This window comes from Protobothrops mucrosquamatus, unplaced genomic scaffold (genome assembly GCF_001527695.2).
Source record: "Protobothrops mucrosquamatus isolate PMUCROS unplaced genomic scaffold, P.Mucros_1.0 scaffold65, whole genome shotgun sequence".
Taxonomy (NCBI): domain Eukaryota; kingdom Metazoa; phylum Chordata; class Lepidosauria; order Squamata; family Viperidae; genus Protobothrops; species Protobothrops mucrosquamatus.
Genome location: NW_015386443.1, coordinates 254,767 through 274,683, shown reverse-complemented (window position 1 = coordinate 274,683; position 19,917 = coordinate 254,767). Strand labels below are relative to the sequence as shown.

Here is a 19,917-nt window from a genome sequence, read left to right as displayed (position 1 = left end):
CAACTATTCCATTATCTTCAATTACAGCATCACAATTTTCAACATTCTCCCAATATTTATGAGGTACAAGGAGAAATTAGTATTGAAAGCATTGATTTCAATTCCTTCTTTGACATATTAATATCATTCTCATTGATTAGATTTATTTATGTGCCATCAAGTTGATGTTGATTCTTAGTAACCATAAAAATATTCTCCAAATCTCAGATTTCATGTTTCAATCTTCCATTTGCCATAATCTTCACCAGATAGGTTTCCACTAACCTTCATTGCATGGCACAATGCATAGCCTAGACTACTGGCTTTAGTTGTATTGCTACTACATGGAATATACCCTGCTAAAGAGAAGGAAATATTACCAGTCATTTTTGCCACCTTTCGGCCAATATACTACAAGCACAAGCAATGCCTAGTTTTATCTCAATCATCCTTACGCTGTTCTTTACAAGCTAAGAACTGTAATACTACCCGGCAAACCAACGTGCTACCGGTATATTACCAAGATCCCATGAGCTCTGATATACGTGCGGTGCATTTACACACTCAGAACATCCTCCTCGGACTTTATTGAATTCACAGTATTGGGTTTCATGGGCAACGGACTGACCCACAATAAAACGACTCCGTAATCTTTGTATTGTACCTCCAAATCTGATGTTCCTTGCTAGTTGGAAATTCTAGCCAGGCATGCAGAGCAGCCTGGAGTACTCTACCATAAGCTGAAGAAAGACAGCAGGGGGACCTGTAATTGGAGACCAGAAAAACTTTTTTTCCAAGGCTGCTCTCAGGAATATACCCCTAACCTCTCCAATTTGGACAGCGAGTCATAAGCCTTCGTATAGTGCAGTGTTTCTCAACCTTGACAATTTTAAGGCATGTGGACTACAACTCCCAGAATTCCACAGCCAGCATTGCTGGCTGTGGAATTCTGGGAGTTGAAGTCCACATGCCTTAAAATTGTCAAGGTTGATAAACACTGGTATAGTGCCTAGAGCAGGGGTAGGCAACCTTGGCTCTTTTATGACTCGTGGACTTCAACTCCCAGAATTCCTGAGCCAGCATGGCTCAGCTTGGAAACCTCTCCCTTTCCCCTCAGCATGGCTGGCTCAGGAATTCTGGGAGTTGAAGTCCACAAGTCATAAAAGAGCCAAGGTTGCCTACCCCTGGCCTAGAGAATGGGTTCGGGTGCTGCCTTTAGGAAACCCTACCCAGACTCCAGCTCTCTCCGGCAACAGCTCCCTCCCGAGACGTTCGGCACCGGTTGATGACGCCAGCGCTGTGCTACGTCGGAAGGGCGTTCCGGCGACCGCGAAGCCTGGAAGTGAAGTAAGAGGAGGTTCATACTTAACTTGCTAGCCGTTGGGTAGGGAGGGTGGGTGGGGGGGTCTCCTTGAAGTCCTTTCTCTCCAAGTCTGGGGTGGGAGGAGGCGTGGAAACGGCGTACCCCGGTCAGGAGAGACAGCGGTCTCTCGTCGATCCCCACCCGCTGTTGAGAGGCGCTGCCTTGGAAGGTATTTGCTACCAGAGTTGGGTGTGTCCGTCGCTCCCGCTCGAATCCCATCTCCCTGTCCTCGATGTGTGCCCGGTGTGTTTGATGCCCCTTTAGGAGAGCCCTTCCTGCCTCCCGAGGGCAGGGCATTCAATTCAGCTGCGTGGGGAGGGAGGGAGGCGGAATGGGGTGGTCCTGCGAGGCTTGTTATTCTCTGACTAGGATCTTGAGGGCTTAGTGCAGCCTTACCAGCTGCCAGGAGCTGGTCGGTAAGGCTGGCTTGTGCTCTGTTTAGTCGCACACGCCATCAGGTTTTATTTAACTAGGGTTTATAGAGTAAACCATAGCTGGCACGATTCTCAATGAGCTGTGGTTTACAAGCCATTGTGGCTAGGTTCCTAGACAGCCCTAAGGTTAAAATATGGTTTGCTTGTTTCAAGTTCCTTCTCTTATTAAGGAAACGGGATTTCCTGTCATGGTAACAATCCTACAAAATATGTGGGATTACTAATTTACACAAGACCACTGAATAATTTTCTGTCTTCACAGAATATGAATTTGAATCATTTTACCATCCGTGCAATCTTGATATATGTAAACTGCCTAGAGTCACTGGTGACATGGTGGTGTAGAAGTTATAATATCATGTTCAATTACAATGTACACTTCTCATTTACATACTTATTTAGCAGAAAGGCTAATAATGTATGTGGTATCCCTTACAGTTAAGAATTGGGTTCAGATCAATTGTTCATGCGTTATCTTTCTGTATTTAGCTTACACCAAATGTCAAAAGTATTATTTTTTTCTTGGGTGCTTATTAAAACTTTGCAAATGTAGTCTTGAAAAGCAAATTTGTTTTGGTTGGGAGTTTTATATAGAGTGACTTGGCACAGTTATGCCAGTCTGAGTAGCTGGAGTGGAAAGGGATAATTTATTTTGCTGGGACTTAGGATCTGAATTTAAGGCATTATATTAGTGTTAGGTCAGAGAGAGAAAAAATCTTCATAAATGGCAGTACCTAATTAGGGATGATGGGATTGACTGGATGGATTAGATAGATTGATGACTCTTTGATGAAGAGAGGAAGTCCCAAAATTTTGAATAAGATTGTGGTGTATACATGCTTAAATAAAAAAGAAGCTGTCCCAGAACTTTAGGACAAGTGCTGCCCCCACTTGGAGAACTCTGGAACAACTTGAGAAAATAGGATTATCTATTAAATTTATCTATTTATCCAATTCCTATCAGGATAACCATTTCAGCAATAAATCCAGGACTGTGATCTATTTCATTTACTGATGAAATTGTTATCCTGATAGAAATTTAATTGCCAGGAGAGCGATAGGAAGCATGTATTCTAAAATCAAAAGGAACTTTTGATACTGACCATCACTCAGGTTTGGAAATTTAGGACACAGGTTTTTTTTACCCTGCTTTCAGGATCTGCCCAGTAAGTGACAAGATACATCTGAACTCTTCATGAAACTTGTGCCATATAGTCCTAAGGAATATTGATCTATATTCTATACTTTTTAATATCCACATTTGGAATGGAGAATCTCTTAATAATATGATCCTTATTTTTCTTTGTTTTTCTTTTTTGGTTGAAGCTTTTTGCTTCCATTCTCATGCATAATTCTATAAAATAAAAATGTTGCATCATTAAAAATAAATCATTTTGCATTGAATCTTGATGGGATAATTTTCCGGTGCTACAATACAGTTTGTAGACTGCATATTTTCCATATCTGTCCTAAAAGAATGGAAGACCTGGATATGTAAATTAATCCCTTTTTTACTCCAGTTTATCAAAGAAATGTGTCAGTGCCAACTGAGGCAGAGACAGAGAGAGAGAGAGACTAACACAAACTGCAGAGAAAAGAGATTAAGAAAATAAGAGAATAAAAAGAAAAAAAGTAGTGTAGGAAAAGATGAGATGAAGAGGGGTTTTTTTGTATTTTAAGAGAAGGTGATGAATTGCTAAAATTGTTTATATATTCATTACAGATCCTTGTAATGAAGCTGGTCATTGTTACTTATGATTGGATAAGTGAATTGTGTTTTATTTTGTTAACTATATTGTTCCTAATTACTTTTTTAAAAAAAATGTAGTATTGAAGTATATTTTTTATCAAATTTATATGCCACTCATCTCATGGTGCAGTATATATAATTGTTATATGCCCCTAGGATACTTTAATGGAGGGTAATTTGTATCTAGAGTAATATATATTTGTGTTACTAACAGGGCCCTAAGGAAGGCAATGACTGAGTACAAATTGGTGGTAGTAGGAGCTGGGGGTGTTGGAAAAAGTGCCCTGACCATCCAGCTTATCCAGAATCACTTTGTAGATGAATATGATCCTACTATTGAGGTAAGGTTTTGAGAATATTAAGGTTTTGAGAATATTAATATCTTAGCATACTAAGTTGTTTTCTTTACTGCTACAGTGCTCCAGGTGAAGCATGTTTTTCTAGATATACACAGTTACCAGTATCCACCCAGCTTTTTTATTTGTTTGTTTCAGTGCTAGGTTTATGTATATGTATATACTATTATGTAATTCAAACAAAAAACCATTTTCTCCTTCCTATCATGGTATGATCCAGAAAAGGCTTTACTTTTCATTCTGTTTATGGAAGCTGTATTTATGCTTAAACATGTTTTATCACTCTTTGCTATCAGTTGCTGGTCTCTGATATTTATTTTCACTGCCTTGAAAAATTAATTGGAAAAGACTTGCTAGGAAGCATGCGGCAGAAGATGTTGTAGGATAAAAGTAAGGATGAACAATCAAACAAGAGAGCCATATTAAGCTTTAATGTTATAAGCCATGTCACAAAAGAAGCTGGGTGATGTATAAAAAATTTAAACAGGAAGAAAATTAAATATGAATGTGAGGTTTAATTAGATTACTGAATTTTTAAAATTTAAGATATTATGACTCTCTACTCTTTCTCATCTTATCTCAGTTATAATTTCAAAAATAGTTTTGCTCATTAACATTGAATGATTGGATACTTACTTACTTTCCATAGGATTCTTACCGTAAACAAGTTGTTATTGATGGAGAGACTTGTTTGCTAGACATCCTGGATACGGCAGGACAGGAGGAATATAGTGCCATGAGGGACCAATATATGAGAACTGGGGAAGGCTTTCTTTGTGTGTTCGCCATTAACAACAGCAAATCATTTGCAGATATAAATCTTTACAGGTAGGTTCTCCTTATTAGTGACAAAGAGATAAGATTGAGTGGCACATCGTCTACTAGCTGTCATAGTTTTAAAAGAGAGATGATTAGTAAGGCAATGATTAGTAACTGCTGAGATATTTTACTTAATATTGTATATCAGTGCCAAGTGTAACTTTGAAAATGTACCAGACATTAGTTGTGATACATTAAGAACATCTGATTACTGAATGGATTAGAACAGCAGTCCCCAACCTTTCCCCCTTGGTGACCGGGCCCAGCACAGGTGGGGGGCATGTAAGTACCGTGTTTTCCCGAAAGTAAGGCCTACCCCCAAAATAAGCCCTAGTTTTGGGGCGAGGCACACACTTAAAAATCAAGCTAGGGCAGGGGTGTGGATCTGCCCCCTGTCCCCCACACCCACTTATCTTGCAGTCAGGCCTCTCCTCGCTGGCCCACTTCAGCTTCTTCTGCAGGCAGGCCTGCATTTCTCAGTCACAGGCCTTTCCAGAAGGCCACTGCAGCCAAGAACCGAGCTATGGATTGAATCCATAGCTCGGTTCTGCAAGATCTCTACAGCCGAGGGCCGAGCTATGGATTGAATCCATAGCTTAGTACTCAGCTGCATAGGCCTTCCGGAAAGGCCTGACTGTGGAATGCAGCTGCAGAATGAAGCTGTTCCTTCGGCCCCAGAAGTGGACCGGCTGTCAGGGCTGTCGGTGCCAGAGGTGAGTAAGACATCCCCCGAAACTAAGACCTGGTGCCTCTTTTGGAGGCAAAAAAAAAAAAGATCCGGTCTTATTTTCGGGGAAACTCTGTTGGTGTGAGGGGCATGCGCCCTCCACTCGTGCAAACAGAGCTTTGCTTGCAAGTGAAGGACGCTTGGGCACACACACGAAACTGCTCATGTGAGCAGCAGGCGCTTGTGCGTGAAACTTCAATTGCGTGAGAGGAAGGTGCTTTAGCGGAGAGTGCTCACACGCAAACCTCCATTTGTGCAAGGAGAGAGTGCTTGTGTGGAAAACTCCATTCCATTGTGCAAGTGGAGCTTCATGCACGCTTGAGTGGAGCATCGCGTGCACGCTTGCCCATCACTCGCGTGGCCCACTTTTGAACAGGCTGTGGCCCAGGGGTCGGGCACCCCTGGATTAAAGTAAGCATAAAATAGACTTGAAGGACATCTTTTCAACCTAATTTTTTTACTAGCATAATAGCAAATAAATTTGATTTCATTTCTATCCCCTGTTATTTAGAAAATAATACAATATAATATTGGATTTAAATCCCCCAATAGAGGGCATTATTTTGGCAGAATAATTCCCTCAGGATTGCAAACCTTTTCACTAGTCAGAGGCAGGTAGCAGTTTTATCTTGGTTGGTCTGTTCATCAATGACAGCATGAACAGTGTCAGAAAGAAGCACAGAAGGTATGTGTTCTGTCTTCCATTAACATACCCCATCATATCTTTTCCCAGAAAGATTCATTTTCTTTTTTCCCATCATATCTTTCCCCAGAGAGCAAATTAAAAGAGTGAAAGATTCAGAAGATGTACCAATGGTATTAGTGGGAAACAAATGTGATTTACCAACACGAACAGTAGACACCAAGCAGGCTCACGAAGTAGCAAAGAGCTATGGCATTCCATTCATTGAAACATCTGCCAAAACAAGACAGGTAATGGATTCTTGTATTGCTGCTCATATCTTAAGAAAATAGCTAGAGTTATTGTTAGGTATATGGACAAATCTGATTGATAAGGAAGACATTAACACCTATGGGTAGGAGCAGCCATCTTGTGGACTATTTCAGTTTTTAATTTCTAAGAACCACACTGCCTAGTCCTATTTGCATATCTATATTAATTACTAATCTAGCAGCTGAATTTTGAAGAAGTACAGTCCACTTTCCTACATTTTAATTGTGAATAGCTGTGTAAGAAACAGTTTATGTTTGGGATACAAAATCCTAATTCTTTAAGAATAGAGGAGGATTCTTAACAGTAATGAAGAACATTATTGGTAAATTCAGTACAGAGATTTTCAGGAGGAATGTGAGAAAATAAAGTATAGGAAATAATTCACTTAAGAGCATATGTTTCTCAACTTTCTATTCAGGGTGTTGAAGATGCTTTTTATACATTGGTTAGAGAAATCCGTCAGTATCGAATGAAAAGGCTCAACAGTAATGAAGATGGAAATCAAGGCTGCATGGGGGTGTCGTGTCTTGTGATGTGATGAGGTAGGATTAGACTAGCTGATAGCTTATGTTTGACAAATATGATACAGCAGTGTTTTTCAACCTTGGCAACCTTAAGATCGGTGGGCTTCAACTCCCAGAATTCCACAGCCAGCCCATTCTGAGAGTTGAAATCCGCAGTTCTTAAGTCACCAAGGTTGAGGAACACTGAGGTACAATATAACATTTTTGAACTATTAGGTATTTTGAAGGCAATTTGTAAATTTATATCCTTTTCTGCCATCAAGCTGATAAGACCCCCTCTACAAAACTTATTTAAGTTAAAAGATTTAGCAAAAAGTAACTTGGTACTCTCATAATTACTGGTAGAGAATGTTGCTTATTATGTTGCAGATCAATTGAAGTTGATGCAATTGGTACCCAGTCTCTGCATTATATTTTATAAAAATGAAAGTTCTTGCAGTTTTTATAGAACACTCCGGATGAAAAGACATATGTGCTTGTAAGCCTACTGGCCTCTGGAATTTCATTTGCCTGTACTTTATATTGTCATGTACTAGTTCAGTGTCTGGAAATCAGAATTAAATGTGTAGCTCTTCTTGGATTTTGGAGAGACATTCTGAGATAAATCTGTGCTAATAATATTTTATGTCTAATAGAACAGAACTAACAAAACATTTATCTATTTCAGCTGCCTTTGAATCATCCATCCAAGTTCAAAGCTGAATCTTAATTCCACTGTGTTGCATTTCATGACGATGCCTTGGCCAGTATCATGCAAGTTGCCAACTGATCAATACTAAAACATTCTGTCAGCACCAGAAGATACTGTTTCTGAACATCTACCTCTTTGCTCAGTTGAGCATGCAAAGAAAATCTCATACGTTATGTGTGGGATTTTTCACTTTTCTTTCTTGGGTAGGTTCAAACAGAGAAACTGATTATATGGGAACTACAGAGGCCAAATGCCTTGAAAAAAATAACATCTCATTTTCTGGAAAGAAGGCTGGAATGAATTATGATCTTGCTATTCCAAAAAATCCATTACACAGCATTGTATGGTAACATTATGCTTGATTTCCTGTACACCGTTTTAAACCAGGATAATATTTGTCACATTTCCTATGCTATGTAAAAAATTCCTATTGTGCATTAGATTAATCACACCTAGTCTAACATATTTAATTCTGGCCCCTTTTTTATAACAAAAGTAAAATTATTTGATTATCAAGTGCCTCTTTACAAAGGCAAGCTAGACCTTAAGCCTTATCATGCAGGTTGCAGCTCTGGTTCCTAGCTGACCCGTCTTGATTGTTTGAAGCTGACTCAGTACATTGCTCTGTGTAACCCAGTATTAACTATGCTTGGCTTTATTGTATTATTCCTCTATTTGGGCTTCCCAATGAACTGTATGTGGGAGCTTTTGCAGAAAAAATTTACTATCACTGGGCTTTGTTGTCAGAGTTCCTTGCATCATTGACTGAAAGGCACTTTGAGATTAAGATTCTCCTGAGGAAATAGCAGTTAACTGCTATTTTCTATTTTTAAATACAATACATTCCATTTACTTTGTGCTTGAAGGTACTGGTATTTTCATCAGGACCACTTATTAGCTGTGGATATTGTCAACAGCTGTTATTCCATTATCAGTCATAAAACATGGCTGTATGAAGTTTGTGTAGAAAAAAAAATCTGTTCTATCCCAGCTATTTCTGCACTTCTATTTTTAGTTAAACTTATTTACTCATTTGATATCTTTGTCAAGCACAGTATCTTTAGGCTTACTAGTGAAGAAATGTATTTAGGGAATCAACTTCATTAGCATTATTCATTTTGAAAGCTCTCTCCAGGCTACTGCTGTGCAGTGAAACCAGAGGTGAAGAGCTAGCATAAAATGGAACTAGAGGAGTAGAGGGTGAATTTAATTTTCCTGCTGCTTAAAAGCAGGATTAAACTGATACTGTACATTTATCCTTACAAATTTGGAGCTGGATTCCTCAGTAGCTTCCGTACCTCTATCATAAAAGAGAAGGAGCTGTGAGTTTTCCTTTCTCTAATGCTGAGGAGTAGTTGATTGGATTACTATTTATATGATATATCCAAAATCTGGTCCTGAATCCCGTGTATCATCTCACTTGCAAGTGAGTGAGTGAACTGCCTTCACTGAAAGTAGATGTTAAAATGTGAGGTATATAAAAGCTGTCTGTTTGACTGTTTTACGTATCTGATTGATGTGGTTTATTGAAGGACAGAAATGACTTCAATAGAAATTGAGTTTGTGGTCGTTAAGTGGTTTACTAGTTTACAATATTGCCATTTTACTGCATACATTCCAAGTTGGGTAGAAAACCACTATCCAACCTAATCCAAACTACCGTATCTAATCACCACATAAGAAAGTTGGCATATTATTTCCTAAATATGTAACTTAATGGATCATTTCAGACATACTTGATCTGAAGCTAATTTCATACAGCATTACATAGGACCATACAATAATGTGTTCATATGCTTTACTGCTGCCTAATGTGTTAATATTAAACCAAGCAAAATAGAGCTCATTTTCTCGAGAAATTGATGTCACCTGAGCAATAAATTGATACTGTTTAAAGTCCCTTGCATGTTGCTCAATGCTACATACCATTCCATTTTTTCTTAGTGTGATTCCTTTGTTCTGTGGTAGATATGTGGCATATACACTGGTAGATAGTGACATTTGCTTCATTTCTAAAAGTCAGCTAGCTGTGTAAATTACAGAAGCACTACTACAGAACATGGGACCACCTAAAAAGAAGTACAGCGAATTGTTGGGCTTAGAAGAATTATTGAGAAATCACACTTCTTGGTTAGCATTTGCAGTTTAGAAATTGTAATTCCGAGAGCCTGAATATTAAATGTCATTTTTGGCTCTGTGTTCTGCATGTTTGCCAATGAATCTGAGAAGCACATAGTAATACATTAGTAATTTTCCATCTGGGGTTTGCTTGTATTAAATATTGTTTCATTACAAGTGAGACATAGGTTAATTAAAAAGCAGTTTATATATTGAAGTAGGTGAAATCAGCTAATTTGGGTGATGGAAGCAATTTTCAAACAACTGTTTGCTTCAGCATATAAAACATTTCTCTAAAAGTTGGTAACATTTGTAATTCTTGCCTTCTTTCAATTCTTGAAATTTCCTGCATTTACATTTGCAGAGGATGTTGTAGTGGTTAACCTGGGCCACAACAATATATTATTCCTGATGGACTGCTGTGTTTTCCAGATCACTGTTCATCTCTTTCTGTAGCGCTAAGAAAAAAAGGATTCAATGGGGGACATTTGAAATAATGCACAGCAGTGACAAATATGAAGCTAAATCTCATGTACAGAAAGTCCTTGACTTACAGCCTCAACTGAGCCCAAAATTTCTATTGCTAAGCAAGGCAGTTAAGAAAGTCATAAGTGCTGTTGTAACTTTGAACAGACACTTACAAATAGTCACTAAACGAACGCTTGTAAGTTGAGGACTACCTATATTAGGAAATTTAGGAAAGCAAGCACACAGATTTATATAGAATTGTTGCTCACAAATTATCATGAACAGATGTATAACTAAAATAAGTGCATAGTCTTGAATAAGAGTGTGGTACATGCGGATAGTGTCTGTTAGTTGCAGATTTTAAAAAATAGTGTTTTAAAATAACTTTTACAACCATGTTCCTCAGCTGATCAGGGATATCTTTGCTTTTATTTTAGAAAAGAATCTCACTGATTCATTTAATTCTGCAGAAGTCCTTTCCAAAACAAATTGGATTTTTAGTTTACTCTGCTAATAAATTAAAATTTAGATATGGGAAAAAAATCTATTGCAAGCTGGGCTTCCAGTTACCAGTCCTTGTTTTTTCTCTAACCGATTATAATAATGCTGTTAAAATTACACTAATAATTTGCTGTAGATGCGATACATATTTACTGGACTGCTGAATAGAAAACAAGATTACAGTGTTTAATCTGCTTAATATTTTTAAACATTTTCCATTACTAAAAGGATATTCCTGATACAGCAGATAATAGTATGCAAACTTAGATAAAGTGTTGATCCTTTTTAAAGGAAATGGTTTTCTTTATAGGATGAATGGCTTCTGTAAGTTGCCTGCTGTGTTATGTGTGGATTGTCTTTTTTAATGTTTCAGAATGTTTAATATACTGTTTCAGAAATATTTGTGCCCATATGAAAATGTAATTGATCCACTGAAACTTATGGTCAGCTTCTTGTGTTACCTGCTATCTGTGGTTTTAAAAAAATACCTACATTGATAAGTTCTCTAAACTTTGGTAAGATACATTTGGACTGTTTGAAAGCAAAAAGTGCCTTTGTTGCCTAACACATTTGAATTCCTAGAAATGTATGTACAATTAGAAATTCCCAATCATAGCAAGTGACAGCAATTTATCCAATTTTGGCTGATTTGGGAAAAGCTAAGCAGGGTTGAATGGAGTTAGTATCACAAGACTATTTATAGACAAAAAAAAATCTAACAAATCATTTCCCTTTCACCAACCTTCATACTATTCCATATAGTCATCAGGAATCAAACTTCACTAGAGAGACTTTAAAAATTCCATCTTTTTTATGTGTGCATATAATATTGTGTATTGCTAGTCCTGACTCATCTATATAATATATGATAGAGGCTAGACATGGTTAGGCTCTATTTTCCATGGACAAAACAAATGAATTGCAAGATGCTGTGAATATCAGTGAAGGCCATTATTGATAAAACAACGAAGTCAAGATTCTGATCATACATAATTCAGAGGCAGCTAAAAATAATTCTTAACTTCTGGAGCTGATATCACTTCATGTTTATTTGGATGACAAAGTGACTTGTTTTAAGAATGCTATAATATTTGTTGTAACATCTGATTTTACTTTTAGTTATGCTTATTTCTAGATCTCACATAGCTGAATACCACAGTTAATATGGGACAATAGATGCTGTGTGGATAAAAAAAAATGGGCCATGCTTCCAATGTATGGTATTTCAAGAACTTACTCTCTGGATTTCCAGACCATTAAATGTTAAAGGTTGACATATTGTCAAAGCACTAAATCTAATTCCATTGTAATGTAATCATTTTTAAATGTGTTTAAGCAAACACTGTTTTTTTTCCTAAAATACATAAATATTTCTTTAGCGTGTTTGTTCAGTAATTGGTTCAGAAACAACATCCCATACTTTGTATTTTAAAATGTGGGTAATTCATAATTACTATAATTACCTGTAACTATTACAAGGTGAATCCTTTTCAAATGAGTGTGAACCATCTTCAAAACACCGGGAGATACATGAATAATTACAGTACATTTGGGCTAGTCAGATCCCTAGATTGTTCAGTAAAGCTGTCCCAAGTCTTGTAGTCAGTCACAGATCCTTAGCTAAATGTTTGGAATCTTAAAAATATATTGTTGGTATTGTAGAATGGCAGAAATATACATTTCTATCAAAAAAGAAAAAGAAAACTTATGTTCCACCAACTCTATTTTTTTCTTTTTTAAATGTCACTTGGTAGGATAAGTGAATTTCAGATTATTGCTCCTTAAAAAATAATGGAAGTTCCAGAATAACTCATTGACCACATGAAAAAGTTATATACAGCAGAGGTCCCCAACCTTTTGGGCACCAGGGACTGGTTCCGTGGAGAGAGGTTTTTCCGCGGACTGGAGGGTGCATGGTTTTGTGTGCTGTCTGCATCTTGCGGATGGGGCTTTGTGCAGACCGGTTGCTGCCATGCCACGGCCCGGTACTGGTCTACGGACCGGGGGTTGGGGACCCCTGATATACAGGACAAGAAACATCAGTGTGCTATTTAATACGCCTTCCGTTTCCTATTTTCTCCACAAACACCACCCTGTGAAGTGATTTGGTCTGAGAGAATGACTGGCCCAAGATTATCCAGCCAGCTTTCATGCTGAAAAAAGGGGAAGATATAAAACGACAGCCAGCAGCAAGACAGATGGTCTCAGTTACAATGGGGATGAGTGCACCGTTGGAAAACCTGAAAGACGAGATTAGGGATTGATAGTCATGGAGAAAATGTATGTGGTCACTAAGAGTTGAAAATGACTTGATGGCACATAATCACCTACAATTTGAAGCGGGTGTCAAACTGTCAGCCCGCAGGCCAGATGCACCATAGCAAAACCATGACCACCCCATTGCCGGCAATGGCAAAAAAGTCACGATACATCATGACACATCACGTGACGTTACGAGTTTGACACCCCTGGTTTAAAAGATACAGCCTGAAACTAATCCTAGCCAAGCTGTTATATATAAACAATAAGTAAGCTCCACCCTCCTGTGCACTGATGATATTATCTAGCCTGGTAATGAAATGTTTGCAGGAAAATATGCTCAGAAATCAGAACCCAACAGTTCAACCCGTAGCTATGTATATTCTCTACTATTGATATTTCATTATGATTTTAGAAATATCTTACTAGTTATATCTATGTTACACACAATAAATTCTGGCCTTGAAAAAGGGAGCAATTTAAACTTTCAGTTTTAATATAATTAAAAGTATATTTTATTGCAATTTTAAAATAGAAATATAGAAAGAATAATATAATACCATAATAAAGGAGCAATTGGAAAAGACACATGACATAATCAACATCTTCAAAGGAATACAATTCACAAAGAAGAAAACAACAATATGCTACCCTTTCTGGATATGTGACGGAGATGAGCAGTTAAGAAATATGAAATACAAATAAATAAAAATATCCTCATCAGCAGAGGAAATGACAGCAAATTAGAAATACAAGTCTATGAAAAAACTATTCACACTAACCAAGTGTTCCACTATTAAAGTAACAACCCAAGCTCTCACAAGAGGAGCTGTGTGAGAACATTATTCAGATGAGCAGAAACAATTGCAGCATCCAAGAACAGAAAAAGAAAACGGCCTATACATCTTCCAACAAAATGGATACTTATACAATTTAATAAAAAAATGCTGACCACTCAATGCTTCTATTTTCCTTTTCCTTTTATTTCTTTTAGTTTGCATTAGCTTGTACTGTTTTAATAAAATTACTATAAAAAAGAAAAACAGTAAGGGAGACTGGCTGAGGAAATTCAGAAGATAAAAAAATATCCAATTATATTTTTGCAAATCTGGTAAATTAAAATCTAGTTTTTTCAAGAAATAGTCTCAACTTGGCTAATGAAATCCTTCGTTTTACAGAACAGAACAGAACAATAACTATGTTCTAATATAGAAGCTAGAACTGAGAAGACAATGTGTTTCCCAGAAGGTGACAATGGCAAATTATTTCTATAAAAACTTAGCTAGCAGTTGAGCTTATCCCAAGGGCATTTTTATCTTTTAACATATATAAAGATGTGACTTGATACTGACAGGTTCATTTCACATGCTAGCCATAATGTGGTTTCAATAAGGAGAACATTTATAGCTCAGAGTTGAAATGAGGGGTACTTGGTGCTCTCTGAGCTTGGTTGATTTCTTGCAGATGTTTCATTACCCAAACTAGTCACTAGCACTGATAATGTTGTTACCTAGTTTGAGTAATGAAAGGTCTGCAAGAAAACAATCAAGCTCAGAGAGCACCAAGGAACCCTCAAAATGTGGTCTGATTGGTTTTTATTTAGCATGTTGTATGAACCCCCCCTCCATTGTTTTATAGTTCAGTTTGTTGTTTGAACTCATCTAAATTTGTCTAAGCACACCCTTCCTAATTTGTAAAGGATATTTGGCTGAATGTCATCTTTGGTTCAGTATTTCATTCAGTAATTTTTATTCTGAATTATGTTTTGTGTCATCTACAGAAGAGTTCTCCATACATTTTAAAATCCATTCTTCTCATTATAGACTTAACAAGGAAGTCCTTTGCTATTTGATATCTGTGTCCTAATATGAAGCATTTCCTTCGAGGTGCCTGAGCAGAGAATAACTTCAGTTATCTTATTATTTTTAACAGGGAAATTATGTAAGTTGCACTGGCCCAAAAAGCTCCAATTCTACACTGCCAGCACTTTAAGCTTATCTTTTTCTCAAACAGTCATACAAAGATTAAAACCAACAGTTGCAAACAATAACTTGTGATGCCCAAGGTAGATGCAACCCAATACACCCAATTATAAAAACCACATCAACAACAGAGCTCATCTAATCTCTTGGCCCAAACCTGGGGAAACAGTGATAGGCCTGATTCACACATCACACTACATTAGATTGAAAAACTTTCTGGCTATGCTTTTCTGTTTTTATCAGTCAGCTAAGAGGTGGTAGAAAGAGCGAGAGGGATGTTACACTGTCTCAATGGAGGTGGCAGGATTGAAATACTCTTCTCTATTTTTTGGGATGGTGCCTGCAGATAGTTGTACATACACAGAGAGAGAGAGAGAGAGAGATGGAGAGAGAGAGAGTGAGTGAGTGAGAGAGAGAGAGAGAGAGAGAGAGAGAGAGAGAGAGAGAGAGAGAGAGAGAGAGAGAGACTGATTTTGAAAAATGCTAAATATGGCAACTTCGCTACCTGATCTTGGCAATGTGAACTTGGCATACTATGGTACTGCAAAAAATGCTATGAGCTAAGTGGAACAACATGTTGTCTACCCATGCATTAAGCCATGGTTTAAGTTATTTATTCATTTGTAAAATTAAGGTAACTCTGGGCAGCTTATAATTGTAAAAGATAAAAGCTAAATTAAACACATAAGTTAGTACAAAAAGTCAAACATTGCAACACAATAAAAAGATGGGGAGGGTGGGAGCAGGATGGGGAGAGGTGGGATCTGTTGTTAATCGATTAACCACTTTCACTATGATTGATCAATTAACAAAAGTTTACTGTGGTTTATAAATCACAGTAACTGAGTTCACAGAACATATGTGTATTAGCATTGTGTGTGTTCTAGGGCTAGGCCACAGAGATGTAGATTGGGGAATAGTTGCTGTCTAGGGATCAAATAAGTTTTTAGTAGTTATTTGTTTGTTCAATTTATAAACTGCCTCAATCATCCAACTGATTCTAAGCAATGAATGTTAAAACAGTGACAAAAAACAGCAAAGATACTAAGCAATATACTGTGTATTACTACGTTGGAGGAAACACAGAATACAACCAAGAATAAAATATTTGTGTCAGCACAGCATCCTAAATCATTCAAAGCCTGTTGGAAGAGCCACCTGCTTTCATAAAATGATAATAAGGCTGGGGCTGTACAGATAACAAGGGGGAAAGCTGTATCTTTGTAGTTCTCTATCACAAGGCTACAACTTCCAAAAGATTTCTCCACACATTTTCCGTTCTTTTTCTGATGATCCTATTTAGTTCATCCGACTTTTTGAATAAAAGAAGTCACAAGAGATCAAAAGAGAATTAGTGTTACTGTAAAGCCTAAAGGTCATTCTTGGTTTCAGATCGCAGTTTTAATACCTTTGACATTAACTGCAGAAATATTAGAAGCAAATGTAGTTTTACCGCCAGCTAAAGAGGGCAGATAGTTTTCTGAAAGTGGATTGAGAAAGCTGGGAAAGTCTTCCCAAGGATGACATGTGGGATTGGACTGCAGGGATTCAGCAAATTAACATATTGAGCTCAGCCTGAACACTAGGATGTAGAAATGGTTCCAATTGCATTTCAAAATGGAAGAATATTTGAGGAAATTCTAACAAATAATTACCCTCTTTGAGAGAACAGAATCTTGAGAGACTTCTGGTTTGGTGTCATGATGACACGGATGAAAGAAACTGGGCCTCCAGTTTCCTAGTCCAATTTTGTTCCGTCTGGAGATTCTAAGGGGTTGGAAAGTTGCCCTGGGGAAGAAGGGAAGCCTTGGGAGCTTGGAGCCGATGATGGTCGGCCCAATCGAACTGAGGAACCTCTTCAAACAGATGGGAGAAAGGCTGCCGGCAACTGTACAGACAGCCCGAGTCATAGACAGCCAAGAAAGAAACAAAGAACACAGCATGCTTCTGAACAGTCGATTTTCAGCAACATGTTGAGATCTGGGTGAGACTATCTTTTATTTCCTTTCCCTATGGATTTATAAATATAAATCCCTGGATTGGATAATTTCCAAAAGCAAAAGACCCCAGGAAGATTTGGAAGAAGGAAGTTAAAAGCGGTGAAAAATTTTAAATGGGGGAACGAAATCAAGGAATACAAAAAATATATAGAAAATGAAATTGGGATCGATATAAAAAAAACTGTGCTAAGTTTTATGATTTGGGATTTTTTTTTCTGTTTATTTTCCATGAGAAAACATTTTGAAAAGATTTTTAAACCTGGATACGGACATTACTGTTAAACAAGGACATCTAGTGGTGGGAAGAAGGCTCTATAATAATGCAGAAAGAACTAGAGAAATTGCTGACCTTGGACTAACACCTGTTGTAAACAAAAAGGACTTTATGTGACTCTATGCTAGAAAAGGCTTTCTATAATCATATCTTCTGACTCTGGATACAACTATTAAAGAAACTATTTGGAGATAGAGGACTTTTTATATTTTTGAACTGATCGGAATATTTGGATTAGCCTAAAGCAGTTGGCCTTTTTTTTCTTTTTTCCCTATAGAATTACAAAACCTGTTTAATTGAAAAATGAGTGCACCAAATCTTATGAAAATTACAAAAAAAACCTTCTGCACCCTGTTCTGGAACATCTAGTCCAGCAAGTCAGGGATCCATTGAAACAATGTTACAATGAGAAAAGACAAACAACTTTCAAAAAGAAATGCAAGCAAATCAAAGCCTAGGAGGAGCAGTTGCTGCTTTGGAAATGGAGAAAGCTGTACATTATTTAAGATTCCAGAATATACCTGAAGACAAGGAGGAAGTTATAGTGGAAGTGATTATCAATTTACTGGCGGAGGCCCTGAAAATAGACAGAGTTGAGATGCAACTGGAGATTGATGAGATATTTAGAATGAATTCAAGCTACGCAAGTAAACACAAATTGCCTAGAGAAGTCCACATAAGATTTGTAAAGAAAACAACAAGGGATGAGGTACTGAAAAGAGTTAGGGATGATCCACTACAATATAGAAACAGGGAAATTGTGGTGCTGAAGCAGATTCCTAAGAGAATAAGTGACACTTGAAAACAATATCACTTCTGATTACAAAGCTAATTGCAAAAGGTGTAAACTTTAGATGGTTAATGCCAGAAGGACTCTTAATTAATTGGAACAACACAAGATATCACTTGGACTCAATTTGGAAGGCAGAAGAATTTGATGAAAGAAATAGAGCATTTTTGGAAGAAAGAACACAATACCAATGAGAGGATAGAGAAGTCCAGAAACAGATAGAACAAGCAACAGAGGAAATAAATACACAAATTGAAGAAGAGAAAGAGAAGACAGATCAAGAGGGTGAGGGAATGGCAAGAGAACAGAGAACCATGAGATCAACAAGACCTAAATATAAGTAAACAAAATGGAGAAAGAAAACGGATTTTTTTCAGTGAATATAAACTGATTGAACTCTCCATTAAAAAGGAAAATAATTTTTAAAAAATTGCAGAAATTAAACATAGATATAATTTGTTTGCAAGACACACACATTAAAAAAAAATTACAAACTTTTGGAATGTCCAAAAATTGGGAAACTCTACCATGCATCAGCGCAAAAACAAAAAAAGGAATAGCTATATACAGTATATTAAAGAGATAATAGATTCTAAAATGATTTATTGAGATGAACTGTAATGGTGGAAATATTTTTAAATCAAAAACAGATACTTTTGGTAGTAATATATGCACCGAACAATAAATAATAATAATAATAATAATAATAATAATAATAATAATAATAATAATAATAATAATAATAATAATAATAATAATAATAATAATAAAGTTAGAAGGGACTTTGGAGGTCATCTAGTCCAACCCCCTGCTCAGGCAGGAAATCCTATACTATTTCAGACAAATGGCTGTCCAGTCTCTTCTTAAAAACTTCCAGTGTTGGAGCATTCACCACTTCTGGAGGCAGGTTGTTCCACTGGTTAATTGTTCTAACTGTCAGGAAGTTTCTCCTTAGTTCTAGATTGCTTCTCTCCTTGATTAGTTTCCATCCGTTGCTTCTTGTCCTGCCTTCAGGCGCCTTGGAAAATAGCTTGACTCCCTCTTCTTTGTGACAGCCCCTGAGATATTGGAACACTGCTATCATGTCCCCCCCCCTCGTCCTTCTCTTCATTAAACTAAGCAAGAAGAATTTTATCAAAATCTTCATAGAAAAATAGTAGAAATGGAATATCAAAAGATTTGATTAGTAGGGGATTTTAACGCAGTAGTAGATGGGACATTAGACTATAAAAGTAGCAAAACGGGAAAACAAGGAAGAAAGAGGCTATCTAACACTTTTTTTTAACATGATAGAGGAAATTGGTGTACAAGACACTGTGAGAAAAACGAACTTAGAAAAGCTACAATATACATTTTACTCAAACAGTCATAAATCTTGGTCCAGAACTGACATGATTTGGATGACGTCTGACCTAAGAATCAATATGCAGGGAATTGAGATAGAATTAGGCACTTGAGCAGACCATAATTCTTTAAAAATGACGTGGAAAGGAATACAGAAAAAATTAAGATGGACTTTGAACCAATCTATATTAAAAGAGAAAGAATGTATAGAATTAGCAACAAAAGAAATGGAATTTTTTTTCAAAGAAAATAAAAAAGAAGATACAACATTACAAAACGTATGGGGCACGGCCAAAGCATACTTTTGAGATGTAGCTATAACATACATGGCAAAAAAGAATAAAGAAAAAAGACAACAATGTGTGCTGTTAAGGGAAGAATTAAAAAAAATAGAATTAGAACTACAAATAAATCCACAAAAGAAAGTACTGAAAAGACAAATGGAAATAATAAAACATAAACTAAATTTAATAGAATCAGAAAAACTGGTGCAGCAAATTGAGCAAAGCAAAACTTTTTTGAAAATGCAAATAAACCAGGAAGATGGCTAACTTACAAATTTAAAAAACAGAAGGAGAAAAAA

General features: G+C 36.9%; 1 protein-coding gene across 1 annotated transcript; it reads left to right on the top strand.

Moving 5' to 3' along the window:
• Positions 1–1,315: 1,315 nt before the first annotated feature.
• Positions 1,316–11,122, top strand: NRAS (NRAS proto-oncogene, GTPase). The gene is made up of 6 exons (XM_015812058.1): positions 1,316–1,326; positions 3,741–3,867; positions 4,532–4,710; positions 6,202–6,361; positions 6,802–6,925; positions 7,575–11,122. Exons 2-5 carry the CDS (start codon positions 3,757–3,759, stop codon positions 6,919–6,921), a joined length of 570 nt encoding a protein of 189 aa, XP_015667544.1. The 5' UTR covers positions 1,316–1,326; positions 3,741–3,756; the 3' UTR covers positions 6,922–6,925; positions 7,575–11,122.
• Positions 11,123–19,917: the final 8,795 nt, after the last annotated feature.

Coding starts and splice junctions, on each gene's coding strand:
- NRAS (XM_015812058.1), top strand. CDS start 3,757: ATGACTGAGTACAAATTGGTGGTAGTAGGAGCTGGGGGTGTTGGAAAA. Junction 3,868..4,531: donor AATATGATCCTACTATTGAG/GTAAGGTTTTGA, acceptor TACTTTCCATAG/GATTCTTACCGTAAACAAGT. Junction 4,711..6,201: donor GCAGATATAAATCTTTACAG/GTAGGTTCTCCT, acceptor ATCTTTCCCCAG/AGAGCAAATTAAAAGAGTGA.